We start from the raw sequence: 19,082 nt of genomic DNA on the forward strand, positions 1-19,082 counted from the left end.
GAAAAAATCTATTAGAACCCGTTTTTACGTTTCCGGATAGCCGAGATACAGGAGGTGTCTGAAAATCGTAAATTTTGAAACACTCCCTGTATATCAAAAACGAAGAGGGCTATAAAAATTTGGTTTGCGCCATTGTAAGTTTCACAGAAAAGTAGCTCAGGTTCGCGAAAGCCGCAACTTTCTATCTTTCATAATAACTGAGATACCCTGCAAACCCATCGAAATTTGGACACCCTGTACACTAGTCCGAAATTGTAGGTTCATCTATTTTTTCTGTTCTAGAATTTCTTGGTGTATTTAAGTCGGTTCTTAGACGTATGATGCAAATCGGACTTGAAATCCTATAACGTGATTGGCGCTTAGCTTTATCCTTTAAAACAAATGGTATTTTAGGTCTTTCGGTATTCTGCATTTTTTTCTAAGATAAGTTACACCTTTACCTACCAGGCAGCACGAAAATGTCTAAAAACGATAAAATGTCGCTTAGTCAAGTGATCTGGTCCAATTAGTGCGTTTAGTAAAAATATGTGCGAATTTTAATCGGATTAACACTGCAAGAATTATTTTGAAAATAACTTTCTCAAACATAACATTTTAAAAATACACTGTTAATAACACGTAATATTATTTTATTTATGTATTTTAATTGTATATTATTTTCAGGTCATCTTCATCATATGATTGAAAGAATGAGAAAAGGAGAGGATCTAAAGAAGGCTTTTATAATAGTTAGTAAGTAAAAAAATCTGTCTGTTGTTCTTGTAAATTTTAAATACTATTACATCACTCTTGCAGGTTTTCAATTCTTATACACGACTATTTTCGGAACATACTCTGCGTATTTATTCCTAAGAACAGGTCATTTTGCGTCGACATTTATAGTGCACGCATTTTGCAATCACATGGGATTTCCCGACGTCCAAGAATTAGTCAATTATGAAAAACGGCAAAGAACCGTAACGGCTTGCGTTTTCGTGGCGGGTTTCGTTCTGTGGTGTTGTCTTTTGAATCCGTTAACGGAACCCGCTTGGTATTATAACAACATTTAAGCGTATAAGATTTTTGAAGACTTACGCTCAACTAGGAAAATTTTTACTCTGCCATTAATTATAGAAAATATGTAAAGAAATTTATTATTAATCAAATCGTTCTCCTCAGGTGTTATTAAATTGAATTGAACACGATTAATTAAAATTGTTGGCGGGTGTTATGTAGTTAAATTTAAGGAATAAGACGATGTTTAACACAAATTGATGATTGCCAAAATGTAAGGTGATTACGTTTTATTGGTATTAAGGACTGTTGCATTTTTTATGTAGGAAATTCTTTTTAACGTACTTAATTACTTTGTTGTATTTCTTAAAGCATTTCTTAATAAAAATCGTGCCATATCACCGTTTTTATACGTAGTTTAAGAATTAAAAAATAGGGCCAGTTGAGTGTATTGTAAACATTTTGAATGTAGTATTGTTACATTTTACTTGTTATACATATATCTAGTAAGGTGTTTATAGAATTTGGTGAATTTTACCATTTTAAAATAAAGTTTATCAAGCATTATTAAAATTATCGTTTTTATTCATTCAAACAACAGTTTTTACTTCTTATTACACGTATTGTATCCAAGCACAATGTGACACAACAGGTCATGTCAATATTGAGATGGACTAGATAGCATACAAAAAACAACTTTTTACACTAAAAACGCTTATTATCCAATCAACGAACCATATTGATTCATTCCACCTGCGATATTACCACCTCGCCCAATGTTTTATCCAAATCAGTCGAATAATCAACCATGTACCAAAAGTCTAACACAATTACAATAACGTCTATTTAGACTTAAACCAACACCAAGGGAAGTACAGCAGCTTCTAATGGCAACAAAATTCCAAAGAGCCAATGGATGTTAAATATCAACGAGTTACTCTTGAAAGCTCAATTAGATTAATGCACCAGCTGACACTATTAACACTAGAGTAGCCGCGCCTCTGGGTATTACAAAAGTGGGCGCATGTCATTAAGATGACTGCATGCAAAAGTGTTAACTGGTTAGTCCAGACAGACTGTCTACGTCATCTCTTAGATGACATGCGACTATTGGAGTGTTAAGAAGAGTACGAGCACAACTTTACAGGTTAGAGATATTGCATTAAAAAACATGGAGAAGGCGTTAATGGATTGCATACAGGACCGATACCAAAAACGTCCTTTTCTTTATCTGAACAGTAACTAATTTTCAAAGATTTGGATGATTCAAATCAAGACACTCTTTACATAGTTTAAAGTTAAAAGGTGAACTGACATCTGGTTATGCAGATCCAGCGCAAGAATATTCAACAATATTTGTTAAAATTCTTGCCAACTAATATATAAGGTAAAGTATTCAATTCTGTTGAGCCAGGGTTATTTTGAAAAAAAAAAACCAGAGAACCAACGTGTTCAAAATTCACACATCTTTTCTGTAACAACGCTGCAAAAGATCACATTACACAAACCAAATGGTTCCTTCCGCATGCTCCGCTTTACATCCTTCACATTGCTGAACATTGAGGCTGGACTGTGGGGGGCGTTTGAAGGTCACTTTTCTAAACTGTCCAGCCCTGGTAATGATCAATGGTTATAATTAACAAATCAAAAATGATTTTTTTGCGAAAAGCCGGATATCCCTTTCGACGGGATATCCGGCCATTATGGTTATAACTTCTGGTGCATTTCTGAAGTGATACTCTACATTGTCACATTATTGCGATATTTGAATAAAAATGAAATTAATAAGAAAGCTGATAAGATATGTCAACTTATTTGGTTCCAAGATACAAAATGAACTTTTTTGATACTGACTTAACTAACGAAGCAACTCTAAAAAGAGAATACTTTAATTAATAATTGGCGATATTTCCACAAGGATCCTTCAAGAAATTAATTTTATAACGAATTTTGAAAGTTATCGATGAAAATTGCAACATCGAAAATTTTCAACTTCAAATATTGTTTTCTCAAAAACTAAAAGTTATTTTTCAAAACGGGTTGGTTCATTGAAAAGAGGACACTTTTATTAACACTTTGGGAAATTTTCATACTCATATTCCAAGAGATAGATTTTAAACGAATTTTTAAAACTTAATCGGCGATAATTGTAAAATTCGAAAAAATTGTTGATCATTTCAAAAATTTATTTTTCAAAAACCGATAGTGATTTTCCAAAATGGCTATTTGCATTAAAAAGAGGATACTTTAATTAATAATTGGTGATATTTCCACAAGGATCCTTCAAGAAATTAATTTTATAGCGAATTTTGAAAGTTATCGATGAAAATTGCAACATCGAAAATTTTATGAAAACTTCGAATATTGTTTTCTCAAAAACTAAAAGCTATTTTTCAAAACGTGTTGATTCATTGGAAAGAAGACACTTTTATTAATACTTTGGGAAATTTTCGTACTCATATTCCAAGAACTGGATTTTATACGAATGTTTAAAACTTAATCGGCGGAAATTGCAAAATTCGAAAAAATTGACGATTATTTCAAAAATTTATTTCTCAAGAACTAAAAGTGATTTTTCAAAACGGCTTTTTGCATTAAAAAGAGGATTCTTTAATTAATAATTGGTGATATTTCCACAAGGATCCTTCAAGAAATTAATTTTGAGTGAATTTTGAAAGCTATCGATGAAAATTGCAACATCCAAAATTTTATCAAAACTTCAAATATTGTTTTCTCAAAAACTAAAAGTTATTTTTCAAAACGGGTCGGTTCATTGAAAAGAAGACACTTTTATTAACAGTTTGGGAAATTTTCATGCTCCTATTCCAAGAACTGGATTTTATACGAATTTTTAAAATTTAATCGGCGGAAATTGCAAAATTCGAAAAAATTGTCGATTATTTCAAAAATTGATTTCTCAAGAACTAAAAGTGATTTTTCAAAACGACTTTTTGCATTACTTTAGGATTACTTTAATTAATAATTGGTGATATTTCCACAAGGATCCTTCAAGAAATTAATTTTATAGCGAATTTTGAAAGTTATCGATGAAAATTGCAACATCGAAAATTTTATGAAAACTTCAAATATTGTTTTCTCAAAAACTAAAAGCTATTTTTCAAAACGTGTTGATTCATTGGAAAGAAGACACGTTTATTAACACTTTGGGAAATTTTCATACTCATATTCCAAGAACTGGATTTTATACGAATTTTTAAAACTTAATCGGCGAAAATTGCAAAATTCGAAAAAATTGTCGATCATTTCAAAAATTTATTTCTCAAGAACTGAAAGTGATTTTTCAAAACGGCTTATTGCACTAAAAAGAGGATATTTTAATTAATAATTGGTGATATTTCCACAAGGATCCTTCAAAAAATTAATTTTATGGCGAATTTTGAAAGTTATCGATGAAAATTGCAGCATCGAAAATTTTAACAAAACTTCAAATATTGTTTTCTCAAAAATTAAAAGTTATTTTTCAAAACGGGTTGATTCATTGAAAAGAGGACACTTTTATTAACACTTTGGGAATTTTTCATACTCATATTCCAAGAAATGGATTTTATACGAATTTTTAAAACTTAATTGCAAAATTCGAAAAAATTGTCGATTATTTCAAAAATGTATTTCTAAAGAACTAAAAGTGATTTTTCAAAACGGCTTTTTGTATTAAAAAGAGGATACCTTAATTAATAATTCCATAACCACACCATAACTTGTTTCTACGCATTCACAACGACTACGGGAAAATGGAAGTTTTAAAAGGAATACTGCTGATAATGGGCGGCCTATGGAAGTTGCAAATCCCCAAGTAGAAGACGCTGTCCTCAACGAAATTAATGCAAATCCGACCACAAGTACCAGAAAAATTGCTCACAACTTAAACCTGTCTCACTCCACGGTTTGGAGAATTTTGGAAAGGCAACTTTTGTGTTCCTATCCAAAGAGTACAAGCCTTATTGCCAAGAGATTTTCCGCCAGTGTTTGGAGCCGAAGTTCTGTTTATGAAGCATCTTTCTCGAACGATGGTATTTTCAATTTTCACAATAGCCACATATGGGCAGCAGAAAATCCACATGAAATTGCAGAAGGCCATCGTCGGTGATCATTTGATAGGCCTACATCTTTTACCGAACAGATTAAACGGTGCAGATTATTGACAATTTTTAGAAGAAGTACTGCCGGAACTGCTGGAAGATGTACCGCTTCAAGTAAGACAAAACATATACTTTATGCATGATGGAGCTCCGGCCTACGTTAGTTTGGTTGCTCGCTAATACTTAGACGACGAATACCCAGACCGTTGGATCGGTCGAGAAGATCCGCATCCTTGGCCATCACGAATCTCCTTTTCTTTTGGGGCCATCTGAAAATTGTTGTATCTTGCGACATCATTCGGAACACTCCGGGAATTTTCCTGCGTGTTAGACAGTCAATGGAAACGGCGTTATTCAACATAACATTTTTCTCGAAAACGGTCAACTTTAGAGCTCATGACCTTCAGTTCCTTTTTTTGTGTAGAAAACATTGGCGGTTCAAATGGGCGTCTCAAAACTGTACTTTTTCTAGTGGCGTAGAAGTTGGGGAGAAAGACAACCACTACCCCTTCAAAATCTTCACCAATTAAGAGTTCAAAAATTTTTTTTCTCGCACAAAATTAGCTTATTATGAGTAGAAAATGCTTACAAAAGCTGTTTTTTGTACGATAAACGGTTCTGGAGATATTCGCAAAAAGCAAATTTTTTTTATTAAATTTCAACACCCTGTTTCGAAATTGGTGTATTTTAGAGGGTAAGTTGATAGAAACTTTTTTTCAATTTTTTGGACAAGCTATCATATCCTGAAGTCCTGCTCATATATTATGAAATAGCCTGTATATAAATGTGATAAGATATACATAAGAATAGCAAGGGAACGCAATAACCACACCAAAATGAATAAAAATAGACTGGGGATCAATCAAAGAAATCAAGGTGACTGCAGGGCGACAGTCCTAATCCATGTTTTTGTATTTACGAGTGAATTCATGAAATATATCGATTTTTTAATTTGTTATGATTGTTATTTACATCTTAATGTGGAGTTTCGCCATTTTCATTCTTTCATCTTTGACGTTATGCCTGACGTCTTAATAATTTTGTTTTTTAGAAAAGTGATCTGGAATCAGTCATGAAGAAGAGATTTACAGTCATTAATGATAATAATAATTATCTATGTTTAATGAATCTTTTAATATTTAGTTATAAGTGGTTTTATTTTTTGCCTTTCCAGATGGTTGTGATTTATTCATCTTAAAAATTGAAAAAAAATCCATAATTAATTAACAATGTAACTATGCATTTTTATACCATTTGTACCATGTAAAATATATACCTATAAAACCTAAAATAATGGAGATACAATCCTTTACCTCTAAGGTACAGATATATACACATATTTAATAAAAAGATTTTCATAATTTACACATTTTATGTAAAAATAAGTAAACATAATTGTCAGGCGTTTACATTAATATGTTGTTGAACGAAAACTTAATAACAACATTAGCAATGGCTTTAGATCTTCTATACGTATGTTTTTAACAAGATATTTTGCAGCTAAAGCTAACTTTTCAATAATGTCAGCTAAAGGTTTACAATATCCCAGTCCTATATTGAAATTTCTGCGCACACACCACTCGGCACTCAACCAAAAATTAAAATAAATAAATGAATAAAAAAATTAATTTTGAAATTATAAATTGAATTTTAAACATCAACCCTTTGGCGAAGTCCGTAGGCGTTTATTATAAGCGGACATTACTGTATATGTACTCCTTTAAAACCTGATGGTATTACAGGTTTTTTAGGAAAACCATTAGAGTATTTTATAAGGATAAGTTTGGCATTCTTTAAGCAGCAAAAGCCGAAATTATTTCAATTTGTTTGTATTTAAGAGATTATACAACAAATACGATTTTGTTTTCACTTTTGAAAGTTATGCTTTTTCTTGATTTTTTTTAATTGCCATAATTCATGAAGTATTGATTGTATAAAACCGTTTTATCCCATTTTGGAAAGATAAAATTATAAAGAATGCATCAATGTAATGTTAACTATCTTAGATTTACAAGGTTTTCAACTGATATTATTTCTATATAAAATTGTTGAGATGTTTAATGAAATTTGATATTTTTCCAAAAAATATAAAATATAATTATTATAATTTATAAAAAAGGAATATAAAATTATAATTTATTATGTCAGTCTCATTCCTAATTCCTTAAGCAAAAATGATTTCAATGTATTTATAACAACAGTTTGAATGGGACCACCTTGAAGCAATAATGGTAATAGCATTAGAATATCTTCCTTGCGAATATTTGCCACAGCACGTTGTACACATAAAGCTAATTGTTCTTTTTGTTGGTATGTCATATCATGTTGTATAACATGAACTAGAGATTTATATTTTCCATGCCCTTTAGCAGCTGCTAGACAAGCTCCAACAACACCACCTAAAAATATATGAATTAGATTAGAAAATTTATTATTATATATTAATAAAACGATAAATTACCTACTCCTAAACCAATTGGTCCACCAACTAATCCACCAACGAAAGCACAACCTCCAGTAAAAGCTGCTCCTTTTAATGATTCAACCACAGTTACTTTAAATTCTTGTACTTCAGCTAATTGAATTAAAGCGTCTATAATTGGTCCTGTATGCAAAGTCATCGTAATAATGTTAATCTAGAATAAAAACAAAACGTAAAAAAAAAAATTTAAGGTTATATTTGTGTATAGACGTACTTACCTGGATGAACTTTGGTCTAAATAAAAATAGGAAAACTGTAGAACTCTGTCTGACAATCTATGATGCTATAAATATGCCAAAATGTGATTTTTAAAACAATGGACTTATCATAGATTTTAAGTATACAGGTAAATCCCCCAAAAAGAAATAATAAATAATTCTTAAAAATCTTGATTTTAACACTTAACTTTTTTGCAATTTCTTGTGGATATTCCTTTACATCTAACACACAATGCCGTTTAATTTTGTAAATTAATTCTGTCTAATTTGAACGAAAATTATGTTACAGTAAAATGTTATCGGTTTAATCAACTCAAGTTCTATACAACATGAGGTTAGTCGACTTACTAAACTTTTTCCTTTTGACAAGAATCCCCTCTCAAAAAGTTCCACGTGGTAGTTAGTGTGACGTCAATCTGGTCCGAGATATAAGTATACATACATACTTGCTATAAAATAATTATAAATATAATTTTTTTACTATAAACACAATTGATTTGCCTTATCTTTATTAATAGTAATTTATATGTATTAAATATAATAATAGTGTTTACTATAAAAATGTTTTAGTTAAAAAAACCTTATCAGCTTAATCTACAAATCACTAAATACACTGACTGGCAAAAAAAAAAGGCCACTAAAATGTAGCCACAATTTCAAAGATGGCTTACTCACGAACCACTCATTTGATTTTGATGATTCTTTTTTTGATCGAAAGGTTGATTCTTCTGAAATTTTTATTCGGATATTAATTTGAGCATATACGGGGTGCAAGAATGAGAAAACCTTTTTTTCTCGAAATTTGTAATACCCTGTGGGGTGCAGCTGCTACAGCAGAGGGTGTTAACTGGAATCAAACGGTAGCCCAATCGGTATGGAGAGTGTCATGATTTCTAAATTCCTCCGTGTTATAATAATAATAAGTTTATTGCCACATAGTTAATACAAGAGAAAAATAATATATATGTATACATAAATGAATAAGTAATGCATGTTGACAAAAGGTCAGTTTATCGCCAAAGGCGATGTCTTCCAAAAGACCCAACCAGCAACGTATGTAAAAAAAAAATCAATATGGCTATATAAATAATTCAACATTTAAACAAAAAGAAGAAAAAGAGCAAAGAGGAAAAACAACACAACGAGTACAGTTGATAGAGAGGAAGAGAAAGAAAAAGAGGAGAGAAGCAGGCGAGATCAATAGTTAGATTCCGATAATTGTAATGATAATAGATAATTCCTTAAGCAGACCTTAAATATCAGAAAACTACGAGTGTTGCGTATTTCCATGGATAAACTATTCCAAAGCTTTATAGCCTGCACCGTGAAAGATTCATGATATCTCTCGGTGCGATGAATGGGAAATATGAGTAACGTATCAGACTGTGCTCTAGTAGGCAGACCGCGAGACGACATGAATTGAAAGTTCGTGTAATGTATTGCGTGAACGTGGTGCGCGTGCGTGAAAGCGCGGGAAGAAAAAGACTTCCAAACGTTAGTTTTAGTTTTAGAAAACAGTCAGTTAGTTTTTACCTGTCGTAGTGAATGTATCGACTCGAATGTATTGGTTAGAAAATATAACGACACCAGGTCAACCCTTTGTTTTATTTCTCTCTACTCAAACATAACATTTTGGCGACGAGGATGGGATCGCATTGATCCATGTGATTTCGAAATTAACAACGTTGATTTAAAATTTCAACCATGGCAACTCTGGGAAACGTGGAGCATTTCAATCCAAATAATCCGGGTGCGTGGGACGCTTACAAGGAAAGAGTAGAATTATTCTTAAAGGCGAACAATATAACAGAAGATGACAGGAAGCAAGCTGTTTTCTTAAGCATTTGCGGGGCAGCAACGTACGACATATTGCGTTCGCTGATCTCCCCGGCAAAAGTAAGCGACGCGTCGTACGAAAACGTAATTAAAACATTGTCAGAACATTTTTCCCCTGGAACGTCTGAAATAGTGGCTCGCTTTAAATTCTACCGAAGAAATCAACAGATGGGTGAAACAATTTCCGTTTATGTAAAAGAACTGCGAAAGTTAGCGGAAGAGTGCGGGTTTGGATCGTCATTGGATACGATGTTGCGCGATCGTCTCGTGTGCGGGGTTAACGACGAAGCTCTTCAGAAGCGCCTGTTGGCGGAATCAAAAATTACGTTCAAAAAGGCCCTAGAAATGAGCGTCGCACACGAAGTTGCAGCCGAAGGCATCGCCGTTCTTAAACAAACACACACAGACGGCGCGAAGAACGTAAACACTATTAATTCGTCGAAACCCTACAATAAACAAGGATCGAAAATCAAAGGGTCTAGAAAATGTTTTCGATGCGACGACAAACACTCGCCGGACACGTGCAAGCATAAAAACGCTTTATGCCGTTATTGCGAGAAAAAAGGACACATCGAACGAGCCTGTTTTAAAAAGAAAAAAACAGAGTCAAACGCAAATAAGGTAAAACAAATAACGTCCGAAGACAAAGAGGAAGACGGAGATTCTTATCTGTATCCCTTGAATAACGTCTCGAGCGACAAATTAAACGAAAAGTTTGTTGTGGAGATTTCCTTGAACGGAAAAAGAAGAACTATGGAAATAGACAGCGGGGCCGCGTATACAGTTATCGATAAAAACACTTTCGAACAATTGTACGGAAACAATCCTCCAAAGTTAACAAAACCGGAAATTACCTTAAGAGATTATCAAGGTCGGGTTGTGGTAATATTGGGACAGTGCGAAATACCTGTGCGCTTAAAAGACATAAAAACGAAATTGCCGGTTATCGTGGTCGCGTCTAATCGAGCTAATCTTCTGGGAAGAAATTGGTTCGCGCCTCTTGGGTTGAACATTAGCGGAATTAACCATATTTCGGGGTCGTGCGTCGGAAGTGCGTTTCTGGAAGAATTTCCTGAAGTCTTCGACGAGAAAATAGGCACTTATCGTGGACCTCCTGTATCATTTGTTTTGAATCCGAGCGTACAGCCGACGGTGTTAAAACCTAGAAAAGTTCCGTTCGCGTTGCGCGATAAGGTCGACCAAGAACTTGATCGTCTAGTGCAGCAGGGAGTTTTGGAACCGGTGGCGCATCCGAAGTGGGGAACACCAATAGTTATTGTATCAAAAAACGACCATGAAATCCGAATTTGTGGTGATTATAGGAGTACAATAAATCGTGCGTTAACAACAAACAATTATCCAGTACCGGTTGTACAAGACATTCTTTCCGAGTTATCCGGCGGGAAAGTGTTCGCTAAATTGGACATGGCACACGCTTATTTACAATTAAGTGTGGATAACGACGCCGCGGATGCACAGACAATTGTAACTTATAAAGGAGCGTTTAGGTGCAAGAAATTACAATTCGGGGTATCAATAGCTCCACAAGTGTTCCAACAATTTATTGACAATAGATTGCGCGGAATTTCGGGCGTGATTCCATATTTTGACGATATCTTAATAGTCGGAAAGTCTGATACAGATCTCGAAGCAAAGGTGCGTGCGGTTCTTCTGCGATTTAAAGAAGACGGACTTCGATTAAAAAAGAGAAAGTGTGTTTTCCGTACGGAATGTTTAAATTTCCTGGGGTTTCACATAAGTGCGGCCGGGGTTCGTCCCACTAAAGACAAAATAAACGCTATCGTGAATACGCCGGCTCCTGCGAACAAAACAGAATTACAAGCATTCCTAGGTCTTGTAACCTTCTATCACAGTTTTATCAAAGACAAAGCTTCAATAGCCGAAGCCCTACACAAATTACTCCATAAAGACGTTGATTTTAAGTGGGGTGCTGAGCAAAACAATGCTTTTAAAAAGTTGAAAGACATCCTCGCGAGTGAACCACTTTTAGTTCACTATAATGAGAACAATCCATTAATTTTGACATGTGACGCAAGTGCGTACGGGGTGGGTTGCGTGTTGAGCCAATTGCAATCATCGGGTCGCGAAGCACCTGTTGCGTACCACAGCAGAACCCTATCATCGGCTGAACGCAATTACGCGCAAATTGACAAGGAGGCGCTAGCAATAGTGGTAGGTGTCAAAAAATTCCACAATTACCTTTATGGTCGACAGTTCTGTATAAAAACCGATCATAAGCCTTTACTGGGTATTCTTCGGGCGGATAAGGCTATTCCTGAAGTGTTGTCACCACGTTTTGTCAGATGGGTGATAATGTTATCGGCTTATTCGTATGATCTGTCCTATACACCAGGGAAAAAGATTGGCCATGCGGACGCGCTTAGCCGATTTCCCATAAAAGATACGTCCGGAGAAAAAGAAAATATCGCTGATGTATTAGTACTAGAATGTGCTCCAGAACAGATCCTGACTGCCGACGAGGTGGCACAGGAAACAACCAAAGATGCAATTTTGAACAGAATCCTCCAATGGGCAAGAAATGGATGGCCAAAAAATAACAAAGACTTCGGTAATGAATTTCAGCCATTTTTAAAAAGAAAACATGAAATTTCTTGTTATCTCGACTGTCTTTTGTGGGGAATCAGAATAATTGTTCCAACTGGAGGGAGGAAAAGGGTCCTAAGAACATTGCATACAGCTCATCCCGGAATAGTACGAATGAAGGCTTTGGCGAGGTCGTACGTTTGGTGGCCAGGGCTGGATGACGACATCGAAAGATTAGTCAAAACATGCGAAGAGTCCCAACAAACAAGAAACGCTCCGCCGAAAGCACCTTTACATCCATGGGAGTGGGCTAGAGCTCCATGGTCAAGACTGCATCTAGATTTCGCCGGACCTGTAAAGGGGAAATATTTCCTCACCATAGTGGACGCTTACTCTAAGTGGTTGGAAGTGAGACAGGTGGGAGGACCTTCCACTGCGGAAACAATAAGGGTTCTACGCGAACTATTTGCAACACACGGTATCCCGGATGTTTGCGTCTCTGACAATGGTACAGCTTTCACATCGATAGTTTTTAAAGAATTTTTAAAATCAAACTCCATAAGACAAGCTTTGGTGGCTCCGTATCATCCGAGCAGTAATGGGCAAGCCGAAAGGATGGTGCAAGATTTTAAAATGGCCTTGAAAAAGATGCCGGAAGATAGTCTAGACAAAGTGTTACCTCTTGACACAACACATAACTCCGCATACAACGACAGGAAGAGCTCCATCGGAGTTATTGATGGGAAGAAGACTCACTTGTCTACTGGATAGAGTACATCCGAATTTTAGCAAAAAAATGAAGGAAAAACAAGAAGATCAGTGTTCAACAGCAGCCCCAAGACGCTTCAACAGCGATGATCCCATTTTTATAAGATCATACACAGCACAACAGAAGTGGGAACCTGCCACCGTAGCTGGAGCGACGGGACCACTGAGTTATAAAGTGCTTACTCCGGAAGGTAAGCTCTTAAAGAGACACTCTGATCAAATAAGAGATAGAGAACTGTCAGAAGAGATGAAATCTGAGGCAGATGGAAGTTTACACAGTCCGGCTGATTCCGAGGATGCAGATGTGCCACAACGGAGTACAGAAGTCGAGGTAGCTGAGACACCCGCGCCAAGACCTTCCAGGATAAGGAAGCTTCCTCTCAGATTGAAAGACTTTGATTTAGGGATGGTGCGCGAATCTTCCTTGGAGGGAGGAGTGTAATGTATTGCGTGAACGTGGTGCGCGTGCGTGAAAGCGCGGGAAGAAAAAGACTTCCAAACGTTAGTTTTAGTTTTAGAAAACAGTCAGTTAGTTTTTACCTGTCGTAGTGAATGTATCGACTCGAATGTATTGGTTAGAAAATATAACGACACCAGGTCAACCCTTTGTTTTATTTCTCTCTACTCAAACATAACAGTTCGTGTACAAGTATCTTATGTTCTGTTTATCTATAAAGCGAACTACCAGCGTTCATATAATTCATCAACAACTATTATATTGTATTTACTTTATTAAACAACAGTTATAAATTTTTATACAAGTCCAAACAAGCACAAACAAGCGACATGCAAGCGTCTCTCTGGTCTCTCTTATTATTGTCTTGGCGGGAACGTGCCAGCAACATGAAGTTGTTCCGATACCAACATAAATAACAATAATGTTATTACATTATATAACACAAGTATCCTGGGGTCCGAGAAGAAAGTATCTTATACAGCGTTGTCAGTATACGGAATGATCTGCGCTTTTCGACAGTCAACATTTGAAGGTGATTACGATATTGCGTGACATGGTCGTACTTACCCAGGTCAAAAATAAAGCGTAGACAGTTGTTCTGCAATCTTTCTAATTTGTTACGGAGGGTAATTTTCAGGTCGGGATACACAGCATCAGCATAATCTATGTGGGGCAGTATTAATGAGTAACAGAGATTAGGACGAACAGCAAGGGGAAGAAAACAACCAAGTTTACGCAAAGAATGAAAACAAAAATAGACCTTCCTACAAACAGACTGAATCTGATACCACCAAGACAGCGCTGAGTCCATTGTCACCCCCAAGTTTTTGAGTAAAATTTTGCAAGTAAAGGTTTTGAGCCGAATGCTATAGCTTGCATCTTGGCAATATTTAAACTCAGGCCAAAACATTTAGACCACTGAAGTATCCTGGACAGATCATCATTAAGCCGCGCCATGGATACCGGGAGCTCATTCACAGTTGTTGATGTATAGATTTGAAGATCATCCGCATATAAATGATAGTTGCATGAAATGAATTTGGTAACACTGTTTATAAAAATTGAAAAGAGTAATGGACCCAAAACACTTCCCTTGAGGCACACCACTATGACTTTGAAACACAGAAGAAGAAGATGAAGTGTCACGCACACAAAAGGAACGTTGAGAAAGGTATGATCTAAACCAAGTAACGCACTCAGGGGCAAAGCCCATAGCAGACAGAGACGACACCAGTAAGCTATGATCCACAGTATCAAATGCTTTGCTGAAGTCCAGCAAAACTAACAAGGTTATTCGTCGATCGTCACAGCTACGCTTAATATCATCAGTAACCTTGATGAAACCAGATTGATAGTCTGTAAGTAGTTTATGCTCATCAAGGTAATCCTGCACTTGATTGTACACCAAGCGTTCAAGTGCCTTAGATAATACGGAAAGTATCGATATTGGCCGAAAATCACTCAGTCGAGTAGGGCACTTAATCTTAGGAATGGGAACAACGCAGGCCTGTTTCCAAATTGTAGGAAAGGTCGAAGACTCTATGGAGAAATTAAAGATATGAAGCAATGGTGGAGTAATTACGTCCAAGATGGGAAGGAGTTGCCTAACACTAACATCGTCAGCGCCGACACTTGTAGAGCGCGTTTTTGCAAGAGCGTCCCGAACCTGAGACTCCTCAAACATGGTGAAAGAAAACCGAGAATTGACGAGAGCAGAACCACTGATAGTGAGCAATGTTGACTTCTTAATTGACTCGTCGAGAGTAGTGGGCGAATTAGCAAAATAAGCACCTAAAGAATTACAATCAAAGCTATGGCAGGAAGGAGTTTCAATTACGCCAAGAGAACGCATGGTCTTCCAAAACGTTTTCGGTGTTGTATAAGATAACTTCTGATAAATGTAAGTTTTTTTGGCATTTCGGCAGCGGTGGTTACAGACGTTCCGTAGAACGCGGTAGTTTTCTCTATTAATATTGGAAGCATTTCGGCGAAGAAGGACCTTAGCCACGTTGCGCTTACGCATAAGATCTCTGATCTCGTTATTGAGCCACGGAGCAGGCGAACGCCTCGTTTTTCGCAATTTTAAAGGTGCATGACGATCGTATAAGTTTTTCATTTCTGTATTAAAAAAATCGACTTTTGCGTCAATATCTGACATGTAGTATAAAGGCAACCAATCGATCGCAGATGCATCAGACACCAAGGTTTCGTAGTTGATTTGGGCATAGTCACGAGTAGATATGGTGCGACTTGGGTACAGTTGACGTCCGACCTGAAGCGCGCAGTAATTCAGGTCCATGTAAATCATGAGCTCGCCTGCTAAATAATAAGCTAAATGACAAAACATTCCGAGTTGTCACGGTGTCCTATGCTCACCAAGAAAACTCTTCAACGCAACTCTAATCTATAGAGTGTGTCCGTAAAGCAGTGGATATATAAATCAGATTAGATTCTGACAGCCAACCTAGAGAATCTGGGAAGATACTTCCGGAAATGGCGTCCTCAATCAAACGCCAACAGAACTGAGGTAACATGTTTTCATCTAAACAATAAACTCGTCGACAGAAAGCTTCCAATATAATTCGAGAACTCATGGCTTACTCACAACATTCAAAGCACATATAGTGAAAACAGCGGAGAAACAAAAATACGAGGAACAACATTATACCAAAGGAGTGTGGAACAACAAGGGGAGCCTCCAGTGTGCGCTCAACAGCCGTGAGCCTCATCTTCTCAGCCCCTAAATACTGTGCGCCAGTGTAGCTTAACAGTCCTCATGTCCACAGAGTCAATGCTTAATTCAATAACACGATGAAAATGATCGCAGGGGTTATCACAACTACTTCCATGGAATCGCTCCCCTTACTGAGCCATGTACCACTCCCAAACCTGCACCCTATAAGTGCTATCACAAGAGAATACAAGATCTTGATCAATCAAACCGACCAATACACAAGGAGATTGCGGCACCAACCACACCCACCTCCGATCCAAAAAGCCAGCGATCAAAACAGCAGCCACTGCTACAGGCAAAGCATTCAGCCTGATTAACACTTGGCATCACGAATGGATAACAAACCAGAACAATCAGACCCCATGTATTACCCAAGAGCCTCCTAGCTTTAATTTACCACACAAAACCTGATCAACTCTAGACAGAATACGGAACTTGAAAATACAGCATGGTAGATACGTTTACTTTCTGAGCATTTTGTTTTTTTATTCACTCTATTATCTCTGTTACTAACGAAGATGCAGTATTTTAAAGCGATCGCCTGTGAAAACAAGACGAGTGACAATAGTAGCTGATGACCGTTTTATTGTTCTAAGCAATCGTAAACCGACAGCTGTAGAAGCTCGGTGTCGTCTTCAAATGGTGCATGTTGTTGATGTCAGTGAGAGAACCATTCGCTGAAAACTTGCTAGATGTGGTCTCGTTGCAAGAAGGCTGCCAAAGGACCGAGGTTGCTTCCAAGATATCTGCGCGCTTACATGTAAATTGGGAGATCGAGCAATGGAGGAAAGTCCTTTTTACGGATGAGTAGTGGTTTTGTCTATCACCCGATGGTCGATGAGCGAATATGAAGACGTTGAAATGAAAGATTTGTGGACTATACAATTATGAAACGCGAATGTTTCGATGGTGGTTCTGTGATGGTGTGGTCGGGAATTTACAATGAAGCCTATACACATTTTTAATCTTTGTTAAAAGTGGCGCCTTAAATCACTGACCTTGAAAACAAAAACTGGGCACCCGAAACAGTTTTGCAGAAACACTTACATTTTGTTAGAATTACAGAATTACGTACGTCCTTCATTATTGTAAACATCTGTTGACAAATAAACAAGAAAACAAATTTAATTTTATGTAACAATTAATAATAACACGAAAATTAATAGCGTGTGTGGCGAACATCTGGACGCCAGAGAACCTTCTAAACTGTTCAAAAGAACTCTCTCCGTACATCTGGACAGCAGATCCTTTTGGTCCAGACAAGGACTTGAAGAGAACTTTCACCGGGGATGTTACTGGACTCGGGGATAAAAGGAACCAGGATCGGCCCGGAGAGTTCAGTTACCATCAGTTATCAGTTGCCATCGGCAGTTATCAGTTGTCAGTTACCATCGGCAGATCAGTCAGCAGTTACCCTTTTCGCGTCCGCACTTACATTATTATTGTTGTAAATAAAATTTTGTTGTTGAAGACATTGGTTTTCCTAAAACTTTCTCTCGCTACTATCAAAGCATTAGCCCCGCAGCGAGTGTGCCCCCCACGAGCTAAAATAACCTCATGTGGTCAACGCGGCATCGAACTGATTAGGTTTGTAATTGATTCCTGAGGAATTGCGGCAAACTCTTTTTCAAAAGCAATTCGTAACTCTTGAAGGTTGTCCAGTAGGACAGGACGACGACGAATGCGTCTCTCAAGTTGGTCCCAAAGATATTCGATAGGGTTAAGGTCCGGGTACTCTTTCCGAAATTGTGCAAGTCGCAAACCTTTCATTACGACGTCTCCACACTCATTCTCGACCATCAGGTGACCGGAGACAAAATCGGGACTCGTCAGTGAAGAGCACCTTACCCCATTGTTCTATTCCCCTATTCATATGTACGCGTCCAAATTGAAGACGTGCTCGCCGATGTCTCTGGAGCAGCCGAGGTCTTTTGGCAGATCTTCTTGCAGTCAGATCACTTTTATCAAGTATTTGATGAATAGTTCTTTCACTTACGTCAACCCCACGCATCATTTGAAGACGATGCCGAGTTTCTACAGCTGTCGTTCTACGATTCCTCAGAGTGTTTAGAACAATAAATCGGTCATCAACTGCTGTTGTCACTCGTCTTCTACCAAAACCTTGCCGCCTAGTGAAATTTCCTGTTTCCACATGTTGGTTCCAGGCATCCTGAACTGTTGTTCGTGGTATACCCAACGTATGGGCAACGTATGGCTGACTTTTGCCATCCTCAATTAAAGTAACAATACGCGCAACATCAGTTACTGACAACGGGATTACTATTATGTTAAAAGACTGTAAAAATCTTTAACAACTGTCAATTTACTATTCGGAACAAATGACATACGCTACCTAGCGCGCCACCTTCAGTGATGGGCACTGGGTAAATACCTGGCGGGTAGGTATTTCTAAAATGGGTATTTATCCGGGTATTTACCCAGGCCCGGGGCAAATACCCAAACAGTACGTATAAAAGTAATACAAGTAAAAATATAACAGATTCGGAAAAAAAAAATATAGAGGAAGATGATGAAATGGGCGTTGAAAACGAGGAATTGTCAACGATCAAAGACGAGGAAATGTCAACGATCGAAGATGTATTATCATCAGGCAACCTCTTGCCACCTGCTTTGCCACAATGTTGACCGCATCATTTACGCCAGTTCTTCTTCGTAGGTCTTCATTTCGTATGTGGTCCCTCAGGGTTACACCCAGCATCGACCTCTCCATCTTTCTCTGTGTCACTTTGAGCCTCCTGGTAATGGCCACCGTTAATGTTAAAGTTTCGGAACCGTATGTCATAACCAAAGGAGGAACCACGCGTTGATTGAAAGCCTTTCTTTTCAAATATACAGGAATATCGCTCACTTTTTTTTCTAGAGTCCTTTCAACAATATTAAAAACTTAATGTACTTGTTGGATGATTGA

General features: G+C 37.0%; 3 protein-coding genes across 4 annotated transcripts in view; 2 read left to right on the plus strand and 1 right to left on the minus strand.

The window, feature by feature from the left end:
• The window catches only part of LOC111419704 (Ras converting CAAX endopeptidase Sras), a 44,512-nt gene extending 42,946 nt beyond the window's left edge, over nucleotides 1-1,566 (plus strand). Inside the window, exons 5-6 of the mRNA XM_071197255.1 lie at nucleotides 664-732; nucleotides 796-1,566. Of these exons, the coding sequence (XP_071053356.1) occupies nucleotides 664-732; nucleotides 796-1,049 (323 nt within the window). The 3' untranslated portion in view covers nucleotides 1,050-1,566. The remainder of the gene's footprint in view (nucleotides 1-663; nucleotides 733-795) is intronic.
• Nucleotides 1,567-6,445: 4,879 nt separating this feature from the next.
• Nucleotides 6,446-8,129, minus strand: LOC111421701 (protein Nazo-like). Of its 2 annotated transcripts, none has more exons than XM_023054876.2 (3): nucleotides 7,794-8,129; nucleotides 7,555-7,729; nucleotides 6,446-7,492 (listed from the first exon to the last, which is right to left on the minus strand). In XM_023054876.2, exons 2-3 carry the CDS (start codon nucleotides 7,712-7,714, stop codon nucleotides 7,233-7,235), a joined length of 420 nt encoding a protein of 139 aa, XP_022910644.1. In that variant the 5' UTR covers nucleotides 7,715-7,729; nucleotides 7,794-8,129; the 3' UTR covers nucleotides 6,446-7,232. The 2 variants fall into 2 exon arrangements, with proteins under 2 accessions (XP_022910644.1, XP_022910646.1); XM_023054878.2 differs by having other exon boundaries at nucleotides 7,790-8,129.
• Nucleotides 8,130-12,990: 4,861 nt separating this feature from the next.
• On the plus strand, nucleotides 12,991-13,404 carry LOC139430473 (uncharacterized). The gene has a single exon (XM_071197526.1). The coding sequence runs from the start codon at nucleotides 12,991-12,993 to the stop codon at nucleotides 13,402-13,404; it is 414 nt and encodes a 137-aa protein (XP_071053627.1).
• The last annotated feature ends 5,678 nt before the right edge of the window (nucleotides 13,405-19,082 follow it).

Source organism: Onthophagus taurus, chromosome 7, assembly GCF_036711975.1.
Source record: "Onthophagus taurus isolate NC chromosome 7, IU_Otau_3.0, whole genome shotgun sequence".
Taxonomy (NCBI): Eukaryota; Metazoa; Arthropoda; class Insecta; order Coleoptera; family Scarabaeidae; genus Onthophagus; species Onthophagus taurus.